Source organism: Gracilinanus agilis, chromosome 5 (assembly GCF_016433145.1).
Source record: "Gracilinanus agilis isolate LMUSP501 chromosome 5, AgileGrace, whole genome shotgun sequence".
Lineage (NCBI taxonomy): Eukaryota > Metazoa > Chordata > Mammalia > Didelphimorphia > Didelphidae > Gracilinanus > Gracilinanus agilis.
The window spans coordinates 137,100,965-137,120,391 of record NC_058134.1 but is presented as its reverse complement, the minus strand read 5'-3'; the positions used below and the strand labels follow the sequence as shown (position 1 = coordinate 137,120,391).

Genomic DNA, 19,427 nt, shown 5'->3' with positions numbered 1-19,427 from the left:
CTCTTCCCACTAAAGCTTTCCTTTGGTCCTGCTACTCATGCAGGGATGATTAGTACAATTGTGGCTGCTCCACACACAGCATTCTCTAGTAGTTTGAATACTTCCTATTATAGTGTATTCTTGTCCTTATGCAAAGACTTATGATTCACTGGTTTCCACGAGAATGCTTATTTTAAAGTTTTTTTTTTGGAAGTGACCAATTCAGCTGATAACTCTTGAGTGTCTCCAGTGTATATTGTGTATTCAGTGGCAATATAAAGAAGACTGAAGTAGGTTAAGGTGGGTCCCTAGAGAGGGAGACATTTTTATTTCCTTTGCACCATTGAGATCATTTCTATCATATTACTAACTCAGGGACATCTAAGTGGAGCAATGAATAGAGCTGTGGGCCTGGATTCAGGAAGACCTGAGTTTAAATCCAGCCTCAGATACTTACTAGTTGTGTGACCCTGAGAAAGCCACTTAACCCTGTTGACTCAGTTTCTTGACCTGTAAAATGAGCTCAAGAAGGAAATGGCAAACCAGTTTAAGATCTTTGGCAAGCAATTGGGGTTAAGTGGTGCAGTGAAAACAGTAATATATCTGAATTCCACAAGACCTGAGTTCAATTTCAGTTTCAGAAACTTATAAGATGTGTGGCCTTCATCAAGTCACTTAATCTCTATATCCCTCCATTTCCTCAACTGAAAATGGTGGTAATAATGGCATTTGCCTCCTAGAGGTGTTAAGATGACCAAATGAGATACTTGTATATTTTGTAAAGCACTTAGCATAGTACTTAATATTTGGTAAATTCTGAATAAATACTTGTCTTCTCCCCCCCCCAAAAAATATCTTTGCCAAGGAAGTCTCAAATGAGGTCACAAAGAGTTGGACAGGACTGAAAAATAATCAACAAAATTACTAAGTCTATTGAAAAACTCCCCTTACAAATGCAGATCTGTACCAGTTCTGCAATATGGTCTTAAAAGAGTTGCCCTGGAGCACTGTGAAGTTAAAAGACTTATGCTGAGTCATAAAGTCAGTTTGGCTAAAAGGCAGGACTTGAACTTCAATATTTAAATCAATATTATCATAACTACTGGAAAGAATATGAGAATCTATGACATAAGAGCTCTAATTCTCAACATTAAAAAAAATTTTGAATCCCAAATTCTCTTCCTTTCTCTCACCTCTCCCTTCATTATGAAAGCAATTTGATATAAATTATACATGTACGATCACAAAAAACATATTTCCATATTAGGCATGTTGGGAAAGAAAGCACAGACTGAAAAGAGAGAAAATAAGGCATGTTTTGATCTGCATTCAAACCCCATTGGTTCTTCCTCTGGAGGTGGATAACATTTTTCACCAGGAGTTCTTTACAGTTGATTTGGATCATTTTATTGCTGAGAATCACTAAGTCATTCAAAGATGATAATTGTACAATATTGCTGTTACTGTGTACAATATTCTCTTGATTCTACTCACTTGGTTTCCTGTCAGTTTATGTAAATCTTTCCAGGTTTTTCTGAAACCATCCTGTGCATCATTTCTTATAGCAAAATGGTAATCCATCACAATGATATACCACACTTGTTCATTAATTCCCTGATTAATGGTTAATCCCTTCTATTTCTAATCTTTTTGCTAACACCAAAAAAGCTGCAATAAATATTTTTGTACCTATTGGCCCCTTTTTTTAAGCCACTTTAAAATATAGCCCTAACAGTGGTGATGCTGGGCCAAAGGACCTGCACAGTTTTATATCCCTAGAACTTTCCAAACTAAAGTTCCTCTCCCAGACCATTATTCCTTCATGGGTGTCATTTTTCCCTTGAGGGCAGGCACCAACTTTGCTTTGGTATTTGTATCCCCTCTACTTGAAACAATATCTGATATGTTGTAAGTGTTGGGATTTTTTTTTCATTTCATTCCTTACTCTTAGGGCACTGTGAGGTCCACAACACTAGGCTGCCTGTCAATAGCCGTTAAATTATTAAAAATGACAATAACTTCATGTTTACTGTAGATAGTACCCTTATTGATCAAGAGACTCTATTGTTTTCCTTCCTCCTATTGTTACACAATAGCATATATATATACACACCCACACACACCCACACACCCACAGGACAAAGTAAAATGAAAATGGAACAAGTCTGTGGATTTTAAACTTGTAGAAATTGCGATGGAAAGCAAAGACTTCAATAAAATTAATGAAGGGCTAGAGTTTAGAGTCATTCTAGAAAAAATTCATCTTCTGCACTTGGAATGTTAATGATTAACATCAATATATCACTTTTGATTGTTATTTTATGATCTATAGAAAATAGGAGTAACAAGCAAAATAGGCTTTATTATATAAAATCCATAGTTTAGGCATAGATTTTTTTGAGTACTATGGATCTGGTTGAGACAAAGATGTATAGTTGACCATGAAGAGGGTGTGGCTCTGATTTTTTTTAATCTTTATTTTCTGCCTTAGTAACAACTCTAAGACAAAAGGGCAAGGACCAGGCAAATGAGGTTAAGTGACTTGCCCAGGGTCACAATGCTAGGAAGTGTCTAAGGCCTGATTTGAACCTAGTAAATCCAGATTCCAGGCCTGGCATTCTATCCACTGATCCATCTAGCTGCCCCACTTCTGAACTTTTAGTCTATGATATTCCAAAGAGTACACATTTTAAATATGGCAAGATCTACAATTTTGGTGGCATATACAATGCCTTTTATAATAGCGTTGATTTTGAAATTACCCTTATTTAACAACATATTGCATACTGCAAATACCCTGAAGGGTGTTTTTGGTTTGTTTTTATATCTTCAGCAAGATGCTTTGCACACAGAAAGAATGTATTAACTTTTACTTGCCCCAGATTAAATGAGATGTTTTGTTTTTCCAGGTTGTGTTAGTTTTCTAAAGGTAGTAAATATTGGTAAAGTAGAAAGAATCAGAGGTTTGTGGTTTTAACACTTGCATCTCCACTTATTACCTACATGACCGAGGACAAGATACCTCACCTCCAAAGAGTACATTTTCTTCATTTTTTAAAATGAATTAATTGGCCTTGAAGCCTCTGATCTTACATAGTGCTTTTTAAAAAAATTTCCTTGGTATTTCAACAAATAATTGTGTAAACTCTTCTCCATTTTTTATTAGCCAGATTGCAGATAAACAGATCGTGTATTTGTCGTTCAAATGCCTTGGGATTTGTTATTGTACAAAATGATCGATTATTGTAGCAAGACCAGAACCTAATATTTAACCACTGAATTTATTGCTGTTAGAATGTGACAGGCAAATGTATGTAAAGAAATATGGCTACGAAGAGTTTTCTAATTCTAGTAGATCTTGTCATCAGCAAAAGGGAAAAAAAGGATAAGAAAGGAGTTAAAAGTAGAGCCATTTAAAAAAACAACCCTTACTTTCTGTTTGAGCAACAACTCTAAGAAAGAAGGACGAGGACTAGGTGCAAAAAGGGTGAAGTGACTTGCCCAAGGTCGCACATCTAGGAAGAAGTGTCTGAGGCCAGATTTGAATCTAGCCATTTCTTTTGTAGAAGAATCTAGATACATAAGTGAACCTGTGTTTTTATCTCCTCCAAAATCTCAAAAGGTTATGCCATTCAGATAGGCAGATTAAAGATTTATGTCATTAGGTGGAAAGCCAAGGTTTATGTCCTAAGCCAGAAATTTTCTGAGTTGTCCCCAGAAAGAATTACTTGGAAAATGGCAACTAAAATAAGAACCAATGGAATGAAATGGGTAGTGAGCCATCAAGATTAGCTGGTTTGATGTCAGGTCTTTCTTTTACACATCTTGATTTTGTCATTCTGGGAAAGTCATTCTAACCTCTCAATATCCCTCGGAAGCACCTTAAAATCATAAATTTTCTGGTCAGAGGCTGATGTCAGTCAATTAGTAAACATTTATTAAGTACCTACTCTGTGCCAGAGACTATACTAAGTTATTGAGATACAAAAAAAGGCAAAAAACAGTTCCTGCTCTCAAGGAGCCCCCAGCCTAATGGGAGAGACAACATGCAAATGATTATATAGAGAATAAATTGGAAATAATCAGCAGAGAGATGGTGCTAGAATTAAGGGAGAACTAGGAAAGCTTCCTTACAAGTTATGATTTTATATGGCACTTGAAGGAAGCCAGGGAAACAAAGAGGAAGAGATGGGGAGAAAGAACATTCCAGGCATGGAGGAAGGTCAGTGAAAATGCTTGGAGTCAGAAGATGGAATGTCCTGTTTGAAGAACAGCAAGCAGACCAATGTCATTGGATTAGAGAGCATGTGAGGGGGGCCGGGGAAGAAAGCTATATAAGGGAAGCAGACTAGAAAGGTAGCTGGGTGCTCTCTAGACCTTTCAAATTACAGATCTGTTTTGTTAAGCTTGTCATATTTGATAGGTGTTTTTTCACTTGAAAATTTCTTCTATTTATGAAAACGTAAGTGCTAATAAAAAACAGATCATAATAAAATAAGAAGCCTGCCCGAAATGAGGATGTTGAAAGGTTTAAGATTGATGACTTATTAGTCAGAAATTACTTTGCCTGCGCCCCACTCTACTGAGCACTTGTTTACAGTGTTCTCAGATTGTGCTCATAGAACCTATGATTTAATCTACCTTTGGGGTAAATTAATCTAAGTAACCTAATCAATAGTTAATCTCCCTCCCACAGATTTAGAGACTTTTTTTTCTTCAAGAGAATGAATTTCCTTCTATCTATCTTTCTTTCTATCAGACCTTAAAGTAAATAGGTAAATACTATATATATATATAAATACTGATGTTTATAAGAAATGAATTTCACCTCTGAATGGAATATATACCTATATACAGCTATGACAAAGTAGACCTCAACCTGGCTTCTCTGCACATCTCCCTTATTAAATCAGCAGGAATAACCAGCCTAAAATGAATTACTGTGCCAACATAAGGTTAGGTGTCTTGGTTGCTAATCAGCAGCTTAAAGGTAATTTACAGCTGAGGGGTTGTATGCTAGTGTAGGTTTACACACACACACACACACACACACACACACACACACACATATATATATATATCTGCCTAAAAGTAATGATTAAATGAAATAAAAAATCTCAATGAAAATGATTGAAAAATGGCAAAGAACTGGAAGTTGAGGGGGATGTCCATCCATTGGGGAATGGCTAAATAACTTGTGGCATATGATTGTGATGGAATATTATAAACCATGAGAAGCAATAGAAACAATATTTTTAAAAGCTTAGAAAGAACTATATGAGATAACAACAAGTAAAACAAATAGAACCAAGATAATATTATATACAGCTACAGATTTAATATTTGAAGAAAAACTTGTGAATGTTTACTGCCAGAGAATGAACTGAAAAATGGGAATATGAAAGACATCTGTCTATCTCTATCTCTATCTCTATCTCTATCTATCTATCTATCTATCTATCTATCTATCTATCTATCTATCTATCTATCTATGTTTGTCAGAAAATGTCTTCTATGGTAGGGGAGGAAAGAGAGGAGCTGAAATGCCTGGCTATAGATTCTATAAAAAAGAAAATGTTTGAGAAAGACTCAAAACAAAATAATATTCTATGGCCTCCTTTGAATTTAAAAGACAAAATATACTTATAGTCAAGAAAAGTGAGGATATAAATTTTAGGAAGGTCTAGTAATGCTCAGTGGACAGAACATTGACTTTAAATTTAGAAGATATTTCAAATCTCAACTCTGACATTTGTAGGTGTTATAACATTGGACAAGTTCTTAATTTCCCCTCCCCTCAGGTTTCTTATCTAAAAGTGAAGGAATTAGATTACACAACTTTTGAGATCCCTTTTAGCTCTAAGTCTATGCTTCTATGATTCCTTAAGTGCTAAATAGAGGGGGAGAAATGAATTCAGAGTGAGAGACATGGCCTTAAATCCTTGCTCTCCTGCTTCCTACTCGTATGACCTTGGGAAAAGTCCCTTTAGCTCTCTGGGCTTCAATTGGCTCTTTTGAAAAATGATGATCTTGAACTGTAGTGCCTATATGGTTTCTTCCAGCTCTAAGATTGTGGCCCTAAGGAAGTTGCATTACTGTAATTCTCCATTTAGTTATGTAGATTCCTGGATGTCAGTAAAACAATGAAGCTTTTGAACAATGTCACCTATAATTACATTTTAACACATGTGGAACTAAACACAATACAGGTGTCTGAAAGCAGCAACTCATCCTTCCTCCCACACCCAGAAATGTTCTGAAATATTTACGGCAAATATCAACACTCGTGCTGTAGATAAGTAACCCATAAACAAAAGGTGACATCACATGGCTTTAGACAGAGAAGTTCAGCCAGGTGGTTTTCCATCTAGCTTAGCATCATTTGCTTAAGGATCACACACCAGGTAGTGTGACAAAGAGGTGGTGAATTGCTCCATAGGAAAGACAAGAATGCTCCACTCTTACAAATATGATTGATGCATTCCACTATTGGGTATCAATATCATATTTGTGGTTGGAAGACATCACATCAGAAAGCATCATCTTTCTGTACATCAAAGGTGAGGATGGATTTGAGTGATGAATTCAATTCAGTCAGCTCAAATATAGGTCCATGATAATAGCTAGCTAATAATAGCTAGCATTTATATATCACTTATTATGTAGCAGTCACTCTGCCAAGCATTTTGCAATTATTATTTCATCTGATTCTCCTCCAAAACCTCAGATGGATGCTATGTTATTGCCCTCATTTTACAAGTGAGTAAAATGAGGCGAACAGAGGTTGCAGCTACTATTCAAAAGTTAGGATGATAAATTGGGAGTGAAATCATTGCTAAGATGGAGTTCAAGTGAAATGATTCTGGAAGGTGACAATTTAAAGTGGCCCAAATGTATTTATCTTTAAAAGAAAAAAAAAAGCACTACTCTGAAATATTTCCAGGGCATAAAAATTTGGCTCACTTTAAAAATGTAAATTTATGGGATGATAAAATAATTTCATTATCCTAATTTTTAAAGATTAATGAAGTTCTCTTGGCAAAGATCCTGGAGTGATTTGCCATTTCCTTCTTCATCTCATTTTCCAGATGAGGAAACTGAGGAAACCAACATTGAGCAATTTGACTGGGGTCACCCACCTAGTATCTGATGCCATATTTGAACCCAGGAAGATGAGTCTTCCTGACTCCAGGCACTCTATCCAGTGTGTTACCTAGCTGCCATACAAAGAGGCCATACAAATTCCCAATAGTCAAGGAGATAAAAGATACAAATAACCTTCTCCTAAGAGTGTAGATTCCGTAAGATTGCCTATTTTAGAAAGCTCTCCCCTTTGTTTTAGCTTGTTTTAACCTAAGAATTATGTAGAGTTGTGTCTTATAAATTTCCAGAACCCATTTTTGCTTATGGAAGCAGCCGACATTTAATGGGCATGGCACCATTTGTTCCTTATGACATAGTTTACTGCTTTTGTAATAAAATGTTCCTTAGTTTAACATGAAACTAAAATAGTTTAATGGTTGAGTATCCTGGTTTCTACTTGATCTCCTGCCTTATCCAAAGTTGCAGGCCAGGCCTTAGGCCTTTTGTTTGAAGATGCAGAATACAAGATATGGTAAATAATTTTCTCTGGGACAGCAAGGTGACAGAGTGAATACAGTACCTGGCCTGGAGTCATGAAGACTCATCTTCCTCAGTTCGAATCTAATGTCAGACATTTACTAACTGTGCAATCCCAGGCAAGTCGCTTAACCATATTTGCCTCAGTTTCCTCATCTGTAAAATGAGATGACAAAGGAAATGGCAAACCATTCCAGGATCTTTGCCAAAAAACCTCGTTAATCTTCAAAATCATCAAAACCAAAAATAAAAAAAGATCCCTGTCAGCTATTCCTTCCCTGCCTCCATTTTCCTCCTGATAACCTTTCAGAGCTTATTCATGTTGACTAACCAGAGTGTTTGAATCCTTAGCTCTGGGTCCTGTTTGTACCTCCCCATCCTAGCTTTTTCCCTTTTGAAATGCTAAGCATAATATCCTTACACCATTATTTTTTTAATGAGAGTCAATCACGTGCCATGCTCAGAACAGAGACCATAACCCAGATTGTCCTTAGACATAATAATCATGCAGTCTACATCTATTGGAAGAACGGGAACAATATGTGAAAGCCCATGAACATAAGGAGCCCAATGGACACATCACAGGTATTGACTGGGCTTCCTAGAGCAATTAATTTGTAACTTGTGATGCAGAGCACAATGCCTATATCTGGAGCCAGAAAGACGGAATCTGGAAACCAACCCTGGTGATCCTAAAGATTAATCATGCAGTTACCTTTGTTAAATGGTCTCCCCTGGAGAATAAGTTTGCTCTAAGTAGCAGAGTTCAACTGATCTCTGTGTGCTATTTTGGGTCTGAAAATGACTAGTGAGTGAACAAACACATAAAAAAGCTAACTCATTCTACTGTCTTTTGTTTGAACTGGCATCTTAACAAAGTTTTGCTGGCCACTGGATCTTGTGATTTCAGATGCAGCTTTTTCTGCCTACATTAAAGAAGTTGATGAAAAGCCAGCCAGTACTCCACTAGGTGCCTTTTGATCAACTGGTATCAGAATTTAATGGCAATGGAAATGGTCCTTGGGTCCAGGGGGTCAGTTTCTCTGCCAGTGGGAAAGGCTTTGCTTGTTAGCCATAATAATACTGTATCAGTTTCTGATGCCTCCAAAAGCATGATGGTTCCACAACTGAAAACAAAGTTCTTCCCCCTCTAAAGTACATTGTTTCTGAGAATAGTTAACATGGTGGCTGCTGGCCATGACTGCTGCCCAATGCTGATGCTGCTTAATTATGATGGTCTTGGCTCCTGGACCTTTATCTCCAAATTATGCATTCCAAAACAGAGCCTCCAGGATGACCCCTCTTCCAGGGAATGCTTCCACAGCATAGATAAGAGAGCCACAAATAAGAATGGTGACATCATTATAGACACACTACACAAAGCAGTATCACCCAAATGTCTAATTAGGAAGTGGACAAGCAAGACTGACACAAATTTGGCACCGCTGGCATCAATGGAGCAATGGCAGTGTTGGATTTCAAGACTTTAGAGTCTATGATCTGAGGGCTACCAATCCCATGAAGCTGCATTTCTATCCTCTAGCATGAGAGACATTCGACAAAATTCAGGTCTAGCATTTGCATGTCAACACTGAGAAAAGATCACTTGCAGATGTTTTGCTGGGATTTTTTTAAACATAAGTAGTGAATATATTGGTTTTAAAAAATCAACAGTAATGTCTTTTTAATTGGCTATTTCATTCAATTCTTGACCAAAACTGCTCTTTAAGTAGTTTATTGTAGGAATGTATTACACCAAATCAAAAGAAGATTTTTATGTAAGTTTTCTACCAGAAAAAAAAAGTTAACATGGGAAAAAATCAAGGTAATGAAATGATATTATTATTTCACAAATCTACATTTTTAAAGCAGACTGAATTTTCATGCCGTCAAAACATTTCAAGGTAGTGCTTTTTTTTTCTTTAAAGGATAAATATTTTGGGGCTATTAAATTGTGGCCTTCCTGAATTATTTCATTTGAACTCCACCTTAGTGATGATTTTACTCCTAATTTATCTTCCTGACCTTCAAAACAGTAGCTGCTCTACAGCTTTGAAAATTAAATTATGTTAATTATTGTGACATACAAAACTTAATAGGCCTTACTTAAGAATTAATTGAGGGGAGCAGAAGGAGAATATATCAGTCTATGAGAGTAATTTATAATGCAGCATCAAGAAATGACAAGTTGGAAACAAAAGCTTACCATTCCACTCTGCCAGAGTCATTTATTAAAGATGTGGGCTATTGAGTCCTTTCTACTTCAAGTGGCAAAAAAAAGTCACACATCAGGAGTTTGGCCATAAACAATTTCTCTCTCATGAGTGACTATTGAAGATTGCCCCCAAGTTAAGGACAAAGTATTCTATACATGGGATTTATGTAGGATGTGGGAAGGAAAGAATTACTAGAAAAAAACAATAAAATGAAGAACTTGAGAAAAGCACTGAGAAAAGTGGCATTGGTATTTCAACTAGATCATCCATTAAATGTTCCTTTTCTACTCTATCTACTAGAGCTGAGTACCTTTTCCCATTTTTCTGCTACAATCAAGATGAAGCAAAATTTATGTAGAAATTAAATTTAATTTATTGAACATTAAGTGTCTATTATAGGGGAGGAACTCTGCTAGGAAATGCCCACCTCATATTTTTGGTATTTTAGAATAATTTCTAATATCCTAAGCCTTACTTAAATAAATCTTACTTATATCATTATCCTCCAAAGTGGCTTTAACTTCATTTTGCAGTGGAAGACTGCAAAGAGACTCCTATAAAGTCTCTGATTTGTGAATCCAATGTCAAACCCTGATAGTTAAATTGTGGGGGGAAAATCAGGACAAACAGCGTAAGTATGTATTACGGACTCATAAACAATATACTTTTATAGTAAATGTATAAATGTAAATATTTCCAGTCCTTTTCCCCCCATAAAAATACAGATTTCCAGGCAAGAATCACTATTAATTAATATGAATGGAATAGCTCCTTTTTAAAAATGTGGTTAATTGCATAATACACAATATAGGTGGCAAACATGCATGTGGATGAGTGTATGCATGTTTTCCATATGTAGATGTTAGTTTTTGCCTTTCAGATTCAAGCGTGATGCTGCATCCAGTAGAGGAGAAGGAAGATCCAAATAAGACATTCAATGCAATTTGCCTTTTCTCCTCAGAAACGTGATGCAATTTAATTTTAAATTTCATCATATATTTACTGCTAGATTTGGATGAAAATGCCCTCAAATGATCTGATGCTTGCTTATGGACTTTTGTGACAAAAAAAATGCTAAAATTATCCATTGACCAAACTTTTCTTCCCGAATGAAACTTTGTGATAAAAGCAATGCAGGAGAAAGTCAAGCACCTTTATCGGATTTTGTAGCTTGGTGGATTTCACTTTGTGGCACCCCTGGTATAATATTGCGTAATACTGCCTAATGTGGGAAAGAAAAATCTCTTTCAGTCCACTTAAGCATGAAGAGTGAGCATTTCTGAATCCCTTGCATAACTGCGAATGTTATCGATCACAAAATGTCAACAGGTTAATACAAAGCCCATTTGTACAAGGCATGACTAATTATTCTTTGTTAATCTTTTAAATATAGCCAACTATTTCCTGTTAAATCATTGGAAACTCTCAGGCAAAAACCTAAATGACGGTACCTGTAATTAGCTACCTGTGATCAGCTGACCCCACTTCGGATGGGAGGAACTTTGCTTTAGGAAACAACTACACTATTTATTGCACTTGGTATGGATTTTAATTCTGCCTACCCTGATTTCAAATATTGTTTATTTTGGTTTCCAGATGCGGTCCGTGAGCCGAGTATTTAAATTCATTGATATGCCCGCTGAAGAACCTCTACCTACCAAACCGGCCAAATCATTGAAGAAAAATCCGCTTTCACAAGTTCTGATCATTGAGAACGAGCACGTAAATAAAGAAAACCACTGGCCCTCTGGAGGTCAGATGATTGTCAAAGACCTCACAGCCAAATATATAGATGGTGGGAATGCTGTATTAGAGAACATTTCCTTCTCAATAAGTCCTGGGCAAAGGGTGAGACATAAAACATTTCTTATTCTATGGAATCTGTCATCAGCTTTAACTGTCAATAGAAACATCATCAAACCTCTTTGTAACACCTTTGTTGAAACAGAAAACTCACACTAGACATTGATGGAATGGTATGTTGTCAGGCAATGTAGCTTAGTAAATAAAGTGCTGACTTTGGAGTCAGGAAGACCTAAGTTCGATTTTAACCTCAGGTGCTTACTATCTGTGTGACCTTAGGCAAGTCAGTTAATTTTGTTTGCCTCAGTATCCTCATCTGTAAAAAGAATTAGAGAAGAAAATGGCAGAGCACTTCAATATCCTGGCTAAGAAAACCCCAAATGGGGTCACAGAGTCAGACAGAATTGAAAAGACTGACAATAAGACTAGGTCCATACCCAAAGCCTTTCTAATTTGGCAGAAATTTCCAGAATTTATACTTTACTGACAAAACATTATGGAGCCCAGAGTTGTCTCTCTGCTACAATGAACCACAAGGCTTTGGTGGGGGAGTCCATCTCATAATTCATTACTACTTTATCAGTTATTGAGCAATGAAATCATTAAATAAACCGATATCACAATGATATATAGATGATTAGCACCATCTAGAGTTTCCAACTCAGATGTGAAATAAGTAATTGTCTGTTATTTCCGTAGAATCATGGATTCAGAACTGGAAAGGATTTTAAAAGTTATCTAGTCCATTCTGCTTCCCACCCTATCTCAGAGGGAATGTGGTATGTAGTGATAGAGTACTGGGCTTAGAGACAAGAAGAGCTTGGCTCAAATCCTACCTCAGATTTATACTACTGATGTAATCTTGGGAAAGACATTTAACCTCAATATGCCTCAGTTTCCTAAACTGTAAAATGAGACTCAATGATTTCTAAGCTTTTGTCCAACACTAAATCTGTGATCTGAATCTTTCTTTTTAGAAACTAAGTTGGGCTCTTTCCCATTCAGGTGTTCATCCCCCAATATCCCACCCCAAAATATTGAAGTCATATAACACATGCAGAACAATTAAAAGTATAATCAGAAAATAAGAAATAGTATAATCAGAAATTGTGGTCTGACACAAAAATCATGTGTTATAAATCCTAGTTGCTCCCTCCTTCGTGCCTAGCATAAATACATTCGTTTCTTGAAGGGGCAAATTTGTCAGACATTCAAAAACAAAATTAGTTTATTTCTTAAATTAATCTATCCCAGAATCTCAGAATTTTAAAAACAACAACAAAAAGCTTAATATCATTGTCTTATATGTCAGTGGATCTCTTTACAAATACCAAACCATCTGGATTCTATATCTTCTCATCTTATGAAGTTTCTGCTCAATCCTTTTAAGACTCCACCCCATCCCCTTTCCAATTTAGGGGAAACTTTTCTCTAGGTCTCTTAACATCATATCAATATCTCCATATAGACAGGATAGTCCATCTGTTTTTTTTTAAATCTTATCTTCCATCTTAGAATCAATATTATGTATTGGTTCCAAGACAGAAGAGCAGTAAGGGCTAGACAATGGAAGTTAAGTAACTTGCCCAGCATCATAGAGTCAGGAAGTGTTTGAGGCCACATTTGAACTCAAGACCTCCTGTCTTTAGGTTTAACTCTCAATCCACTGAGCTACCCAGCTGTGCCTCATAGTCCATCAGTTGTTAAAATGGCTGCTGCAATACTTAATAGAGTGTGAAAATTGGAATTAACTCAATTCTCACAGTGTTTGTAAAATGATGCCAATAGCATTTCTTTCAGGGTAGTTGTTAGTACTGTTGAGATGTTTTTGAATGAAAACTGTTATCATTGCCTTTTGCCCTGGAATTTTAGGAAACTTGATGAACCTGATTTAAGCCAGTTAATCTCCTATAAGGGAAGGGAAAGTAGATATTGAGCTGCAAACCCCTGTGAACCTGTTCTGAAAATGACTTTTTTTTAAACTTGTTCTGAAGGTGGCATCCATCACATGATAGCTACTGGGGATAGAAAGATAAAAATGTCCCTGCCCTTAACAAGCTTTCATTCTAAGGGGGAGAGACAATATGTGCACTTATATAGATATGGAAAATAAATATATAGAAGGTAATTTTGGAGGTATAATCAAACTAATAATCAGGAAAGATCTCATGTCAGAGGTAGTATTTGAGGTAAGATTTCAAGGAAACAAAGGTTTCTAATAGGCAGTTGAGAAAGAAATCTACTCTAGAGATAAGGAAAGATGTGTAATGGCATGGAGGTGGGCAATAGAATGTTCTCTATGTGGAGGTACTATAAGAGGTCAATTTAGTTGAACTGAAGTGTTCTTGAAGAGGAGTAATATAATAATAATAAGGCTGGAAAAGTAAGTTGCTTCTGAGTTGTGAAGGACATTAAATGCTATACAGAGATGTTTTTCTTTTATTTTAGAGACCATAGAGTTTATTGAGCAGGAGAATGACATTGCCATACTTGTGTTTTAGTATTATCACTTTGTCAGTGTGGAGGATGAAATGGAAGAGGGAAGGATAGGCAAGAAGATCAACTAGAAGATTATTGTAGTTGTCCAAAGGAAACGGATCCTCATGTAGGGAGTCCTGAATGAGGATAATGGGTCTTGGAGGATAGGAAATAATTTTAGACCATAAAAAGGCACACCTTCATATTTCAGTTTTAAAGGACAATTAAAATACATAAAGTAAATCATAGAGATGATAATTGAGCCCATCAGGGTTGATGAGTTAACCAAGAGAGAATAGTAGTCAATAGAGAGAAAGTAGGTCCAGCACAGAATATTTAGGTTCATCTTAATAGTTAGGATATGTATTATGCTCTTACAGAAAACACTGAGAAAGTGGTGGTTGCATAAGTAGGAGGAGAACTAAGGAGAGACAGTGTCCCTAAAACCCAGAGAGACTAGTATGTCAAGGAGGAGGTGTTGGTTTATAGATTAAATAATTATAATTTAGATATTATTATTCTTCTCTGGACATTGTCAACCCTTCTTTTCACTAAGAATATTATTCTTTGGCAAGATATGCTTTGAAATGGACAGCTCTGTGAAAGTCTTAGTATTTTTGTTTGAGTAGTTTCTTTTATATGTCATTTTAATAGGTTGTAGATTCTCCCATTACAATTGTTTAGAGTCATTGCTTTCTTCTAAAAATGATTGGGTTTTATTATGGCAGCATATTATTTAGAATTCACAGAGATCCTAAAAATAATTCAGTCTCCTCTCTTCTCCTCTCTTATCAGATGAGAAAAATGAGGCCTGGAGAGTTTAAAAGACTTGCCTCAAATCAGGGAGATAGCAAACAACAGAGCCAAAATTCAAACTCTGATCTTTGGACTTCAAATATAATGCTCTTTCTCCAGTTCCACATTGCTATGCTAGGACAGAGAGAGGCTCAGTGAAGACCAAAATTTTAGGAAAGATAAGAGGAGAAATGTTGAACGATTGTATTTATGCATCACCTTTGGTATTTGGAAATTCAGCAGCTTCCTGTTCAAAGGATAGTTCATTGTTTTGACTTGTTTTATACATAGAACTTTTCAGGCATATGAAAGTATCTTTTTTCTTTTCTGACACCTAGGATTGCTTCCAAGACAACTGTCAACAGGTTATGGATTGTAATAATGAGTGGATTTATATAAGTGAAGATAGGAAGCCTTGACTAATCTCTTCATTTTTTTCTCTTTCTATGCCAAACATCCATCACTTCCCATCTTTGTTTCAAAATTGCTCATCTCCTTCCCCCATCAGCAAGTGTGGATCAGTGTTTCATGGCATAATAAGCAAAGGAACAGAATCTTGATTTTTTCTACATGGTTTTAGTGATTTAAGGATAGGAATTCATGCTGTAAGATTTGGGAAGATTTTTATTCTTGGTTTTGAGTATCTGAGACATATCTAATATTGTGTTGTTAAATCTGTAGTGTATGTTTGGGTTTGTGTATGCATGTATGTAGCTTTAGGGAAGTATCAATATGTATTTTATGGTTGATCAAGGAACTAAGATTCAAAGTCACAGAACAGACACGGACTTGTACTGGTAGAGGGATTCCCCTCATTGGGATTTTTCTATGCTTATAAAACCATAGGTTCGTATAGAAATGATTCCGTCTGTCTTCTTGAAACAAAGTGTTTAAATGAGTTTGTTATAAAAAGAGGGAAAGAGGGCATAGTGGATAGAAGGGCTAACCTTGGCCTCTAAAAGACTGAGATCAAGACCTATCACTTATAAACACTAGCAATGTGCCTTTAGGCTAGGCTCTTAACCCTTCACTGTCCCACACAACTCCCTAAGGCTGTAAGTTAGGAAGAATCCTTACATAATTTTGAGTAAATTTCAATGAACTTTAGCATCTTGATGGAACTTAAAGAGATAAATGTAAGTGGCAAATTATAGTTCATTTGATTATCTTAGAATAGGGTACACTAGACAAAAACTCCGCCTTTAAGGATGTGGACATGCCACCAATATCACCTTGTCCAAGAATAATGTCTATAGTTCATGAGACCACTAATTCATGATAGTTTCATTGTATGAATTATGCAAGGTCTAAATGTCACCAAATCTTAGCTGATGAATGTTTTTCTTTTTATTGCCACATTTTCTTCTTAAAGAAAAAACAACTGAAATGATAAATGATAATATCCTAGTTGTTTTTTCTCAAGCACAATTTTTCTTTGTTGCCTTTCTTCTAAGAGTATAGTTTGAAAAATTAAAACTGAATTTAAACAGAAACTTTAATGATAGGATTACTTTTGAATGGAGAATCAAATCATAAACTTCTAGAAATGCTCTGAACAGCATATGATAAATATAGTTGGGTCTATGGGCAAATGAATTACTTAGCCACTTAACAGTTTTCCAAGTCTTATTGCTTTGGATGAACTTGGCTATATTTTTCATTCATATTTCTCAATGTACAAAGAGGAAATTGTTCATAAATATAAATTTTTCCCCTGCTCTGAGCAGATTGACTTAGTCAGGATACAGAAGAATACTGAACTGGATGCCAAAAATAATAGATCTCTAACTCAGGTGTTAACTCAGATTACAGCACGGATGAATACTTAAATGCCTACCCAAGTAATCCGTCTTTATTAAAGAAAAGGGTGATGTAGCTGAAATGAATGTATTCATATGTTTGGGTAGTATTCCCTAGGGCTACTACATTTTTCTATTTAAACTGTAGAATAAGATGAACATAATACACCAAAGGCGTATATATTTTTTACTATGAGGGATCTTGTTTTCTCTCATTGTGGTGCCTTCTGGTGAGGATGAGAGACTGAAAAATAGTTCAGTCAGAGAAAGTGCAATTTAAAAAGTAAACTAGATGAAATATGTTGAATCCCACTTATTTATAGTATCCTCCAAAATGCTACCAGATCCAAGTCTATGTAGAGCACCCCCCCCCACCGAATACTTTGATTTCATTGCCAAAACTAATTAAGAAGTAGGTGGGATTTTATTTAAGAGTCATTGTCTTGAAAATAAAACTGAATTCAAGTCCCAAGCCTACTGCTCACTGAATGACCTAAGGTCTTTGAGCCATAGTTACTTTATCTGTGAAATAGGTCTACTAATATTCACACACGGTTATTATGAGGGAAGGACTTCACAAATATAAATCACTATAAAAATATGAGGCATAAAGATCAAACACAATAATGCTAACTGGCATATATATAGTGTTTAAAATTTACAAAGTGCTTTGTATAAGTGCATTTGATCCTGTAAGGGTTAAAAAATTAAGGTTAGACTAAATATAAGAGAAATGTGGTTGCTGAAATTAATATATCTCAAGTCAAAATGACTTTTTAGTAGTTTTATTTACAAAATAGAGGGGGAAAGTAAGGTGAGAAATGAGAAAGGCGGTAGAGTAAGAAATCTAGCTTAATGAGATAAATATCTGCTCCAGCATCTGGCTTTACTCCAGCAGGGCTCCAAGAGCCCAGCTGGAGGGCCCAGAGGTAAGTTAGGTATCACCCACGCTGCCTCCGAGAGGGAAACCTATCTGGTATTAATCTCTTTGGCAGGCAGGAAAGGAAGGTCAGCTTTTTCCACTCACCAATCCAAAATCTAAGAACATTCTCACCAAATGATCTTCCACCAGCCTTCACAACCTTGAAAGAGCTTGAACAACTCCCTCATAGAAAGTTGCAACTACTTTTAAAGACCCTTCTTTTCATCACTTCCTGTGCCTTCCCCCCCACTTTACGGGACCAATTTTAGTTTTTTAATTTTCTTAGTACTGCCCAGGGGATGGTCAGTCATTTCCGAGTTGTCACCGGCTTTAGCATGTGGGTTGCAGACCTCCAACCACTTAAGTGTAAAGTGGGGGTGTATATGCTTCTGGTGATTAAATCTCAAAGTAGTCAGGGGAGAGTTAATCCCATCTTCACAATCTTCATCAATAGTCCTGTGAGATGGACAAGGTTAAAAAAGAAAAAAAAACCCTATGGTTTCACTGTTATAGTGGACCCCCAAATTGGGAAACTCTATTTAATAATTGGGCAGCTAGAAGACACAGTGGATAAAGTACCTGACCTGGAGTCAGAAAGACTCATCCAGTATTTTATTTACTATACCATGCTGCCTCCTCTAACTTTGAAGAAGTTTCAAAATATAAGTTAATATTGTGAAGAAACCATTATTAAAGAAAGAATAATAGAAAATATTCACCTGGGATAAGGCTATATCTCAAAGGATAACTTGCAACCAAATGCTCTGACATTATGTACCCAATCAGTGTGCAGCTTAAAAAAGCAAATCCCGGAAAAGAGTTGTTACATGCCAATTATATAAATAACAAGAAGTCTTTGTTAGGTATGACCAAATGCAGTTCTTTATTCCCAGAAAATCTGTTGGTCTCAATGCATTATTAGTCAATGAGCAACCTAAAGAAGACCAGATAATGTCTCTTAAACTCAGTGCTCTGAAGTCAATCAGAAGGTATTCTATTAAGTACCTACTATGTGCCAGACACTGTATGTGGTGCTGGGGATATAAACACAATGAATGGAACCATTTCTACTTGCTTACATTCTAATAAAGGAGATAAACACTTAAGAACTTATAAATTTCAAAAAAATAAATGCAAAATAATTAAAATAGGGCAGCTAGCTGACCCAGCTGATAGAATCTGTGCTTAAGAAGACTCATTTTCCCAAGTTCAAATATGGTCTCAAACACTTAATTGTTGTTAAATCCTAGGCAAGTCACTTAACTCTGTTTGCCTCAGATCCCTCATCTGTAAAATTAGCTAGAGAAGGAAATGCCAAACCAGTCCAGTGTCTTTGCCAAGAAAACTCCAAATAAAATCATAAAGAGTTGGGCATGACTGAAAATGACTGAAAAACAACTAAGTTAAATACTAGATAGTTTAAGAGGGAAGACTAACAAATGAGGGGATCAGAAAAGGCATTATGAGCTAGTGCTTGAACACTCATGCTATTCTTTCATCCCTGCCTTTTCCTAGCAAAAGCAAGGAAAGACCAAGGTCTGACTATGATAGTGTTTTGGTTGTGTTGTCTGAAGCTACTACTATTTGTTGCTGGCAGAAAGAGAACATGGCCCTTTGTCCCTGAGATTAGAGCAGGAGGTCAGGACTTCCGGTTCTGAATTCCAATCCCTCTTTAGCTTACTAGATTTAATTTGACAAATCACATCTGCCTGTGAGATTTGGAGTTTCCTCATTTCTAAAGGGAGGATTTGGGTTAATCATACAGAGCTGTGCAAATGTTGACTAGAGGAACATGATATATGTAGAAAGTTCTAA

At 36.1% G+C, this 19,427-nt stretch overlaps 1 protein-coding gene across 1 annotated transcript in view; it reads left to right on the top strand.

Moving 5' to 3' along the window:
- CFTR (CF transmembrane conductance regulator) overlaps positions 1-19,427 on the top strand; it is a 212,974-nt gene that overhangs the window by 172,812 nt on the left and 20,735 nt on the right. The window contains 1 exon segment of the mRNA XM_044678477.1: positions 11,412-11,663. Coding sequence (XP_044534412.1) covers positions 11,412-11,663 — 252 coding nt within the window.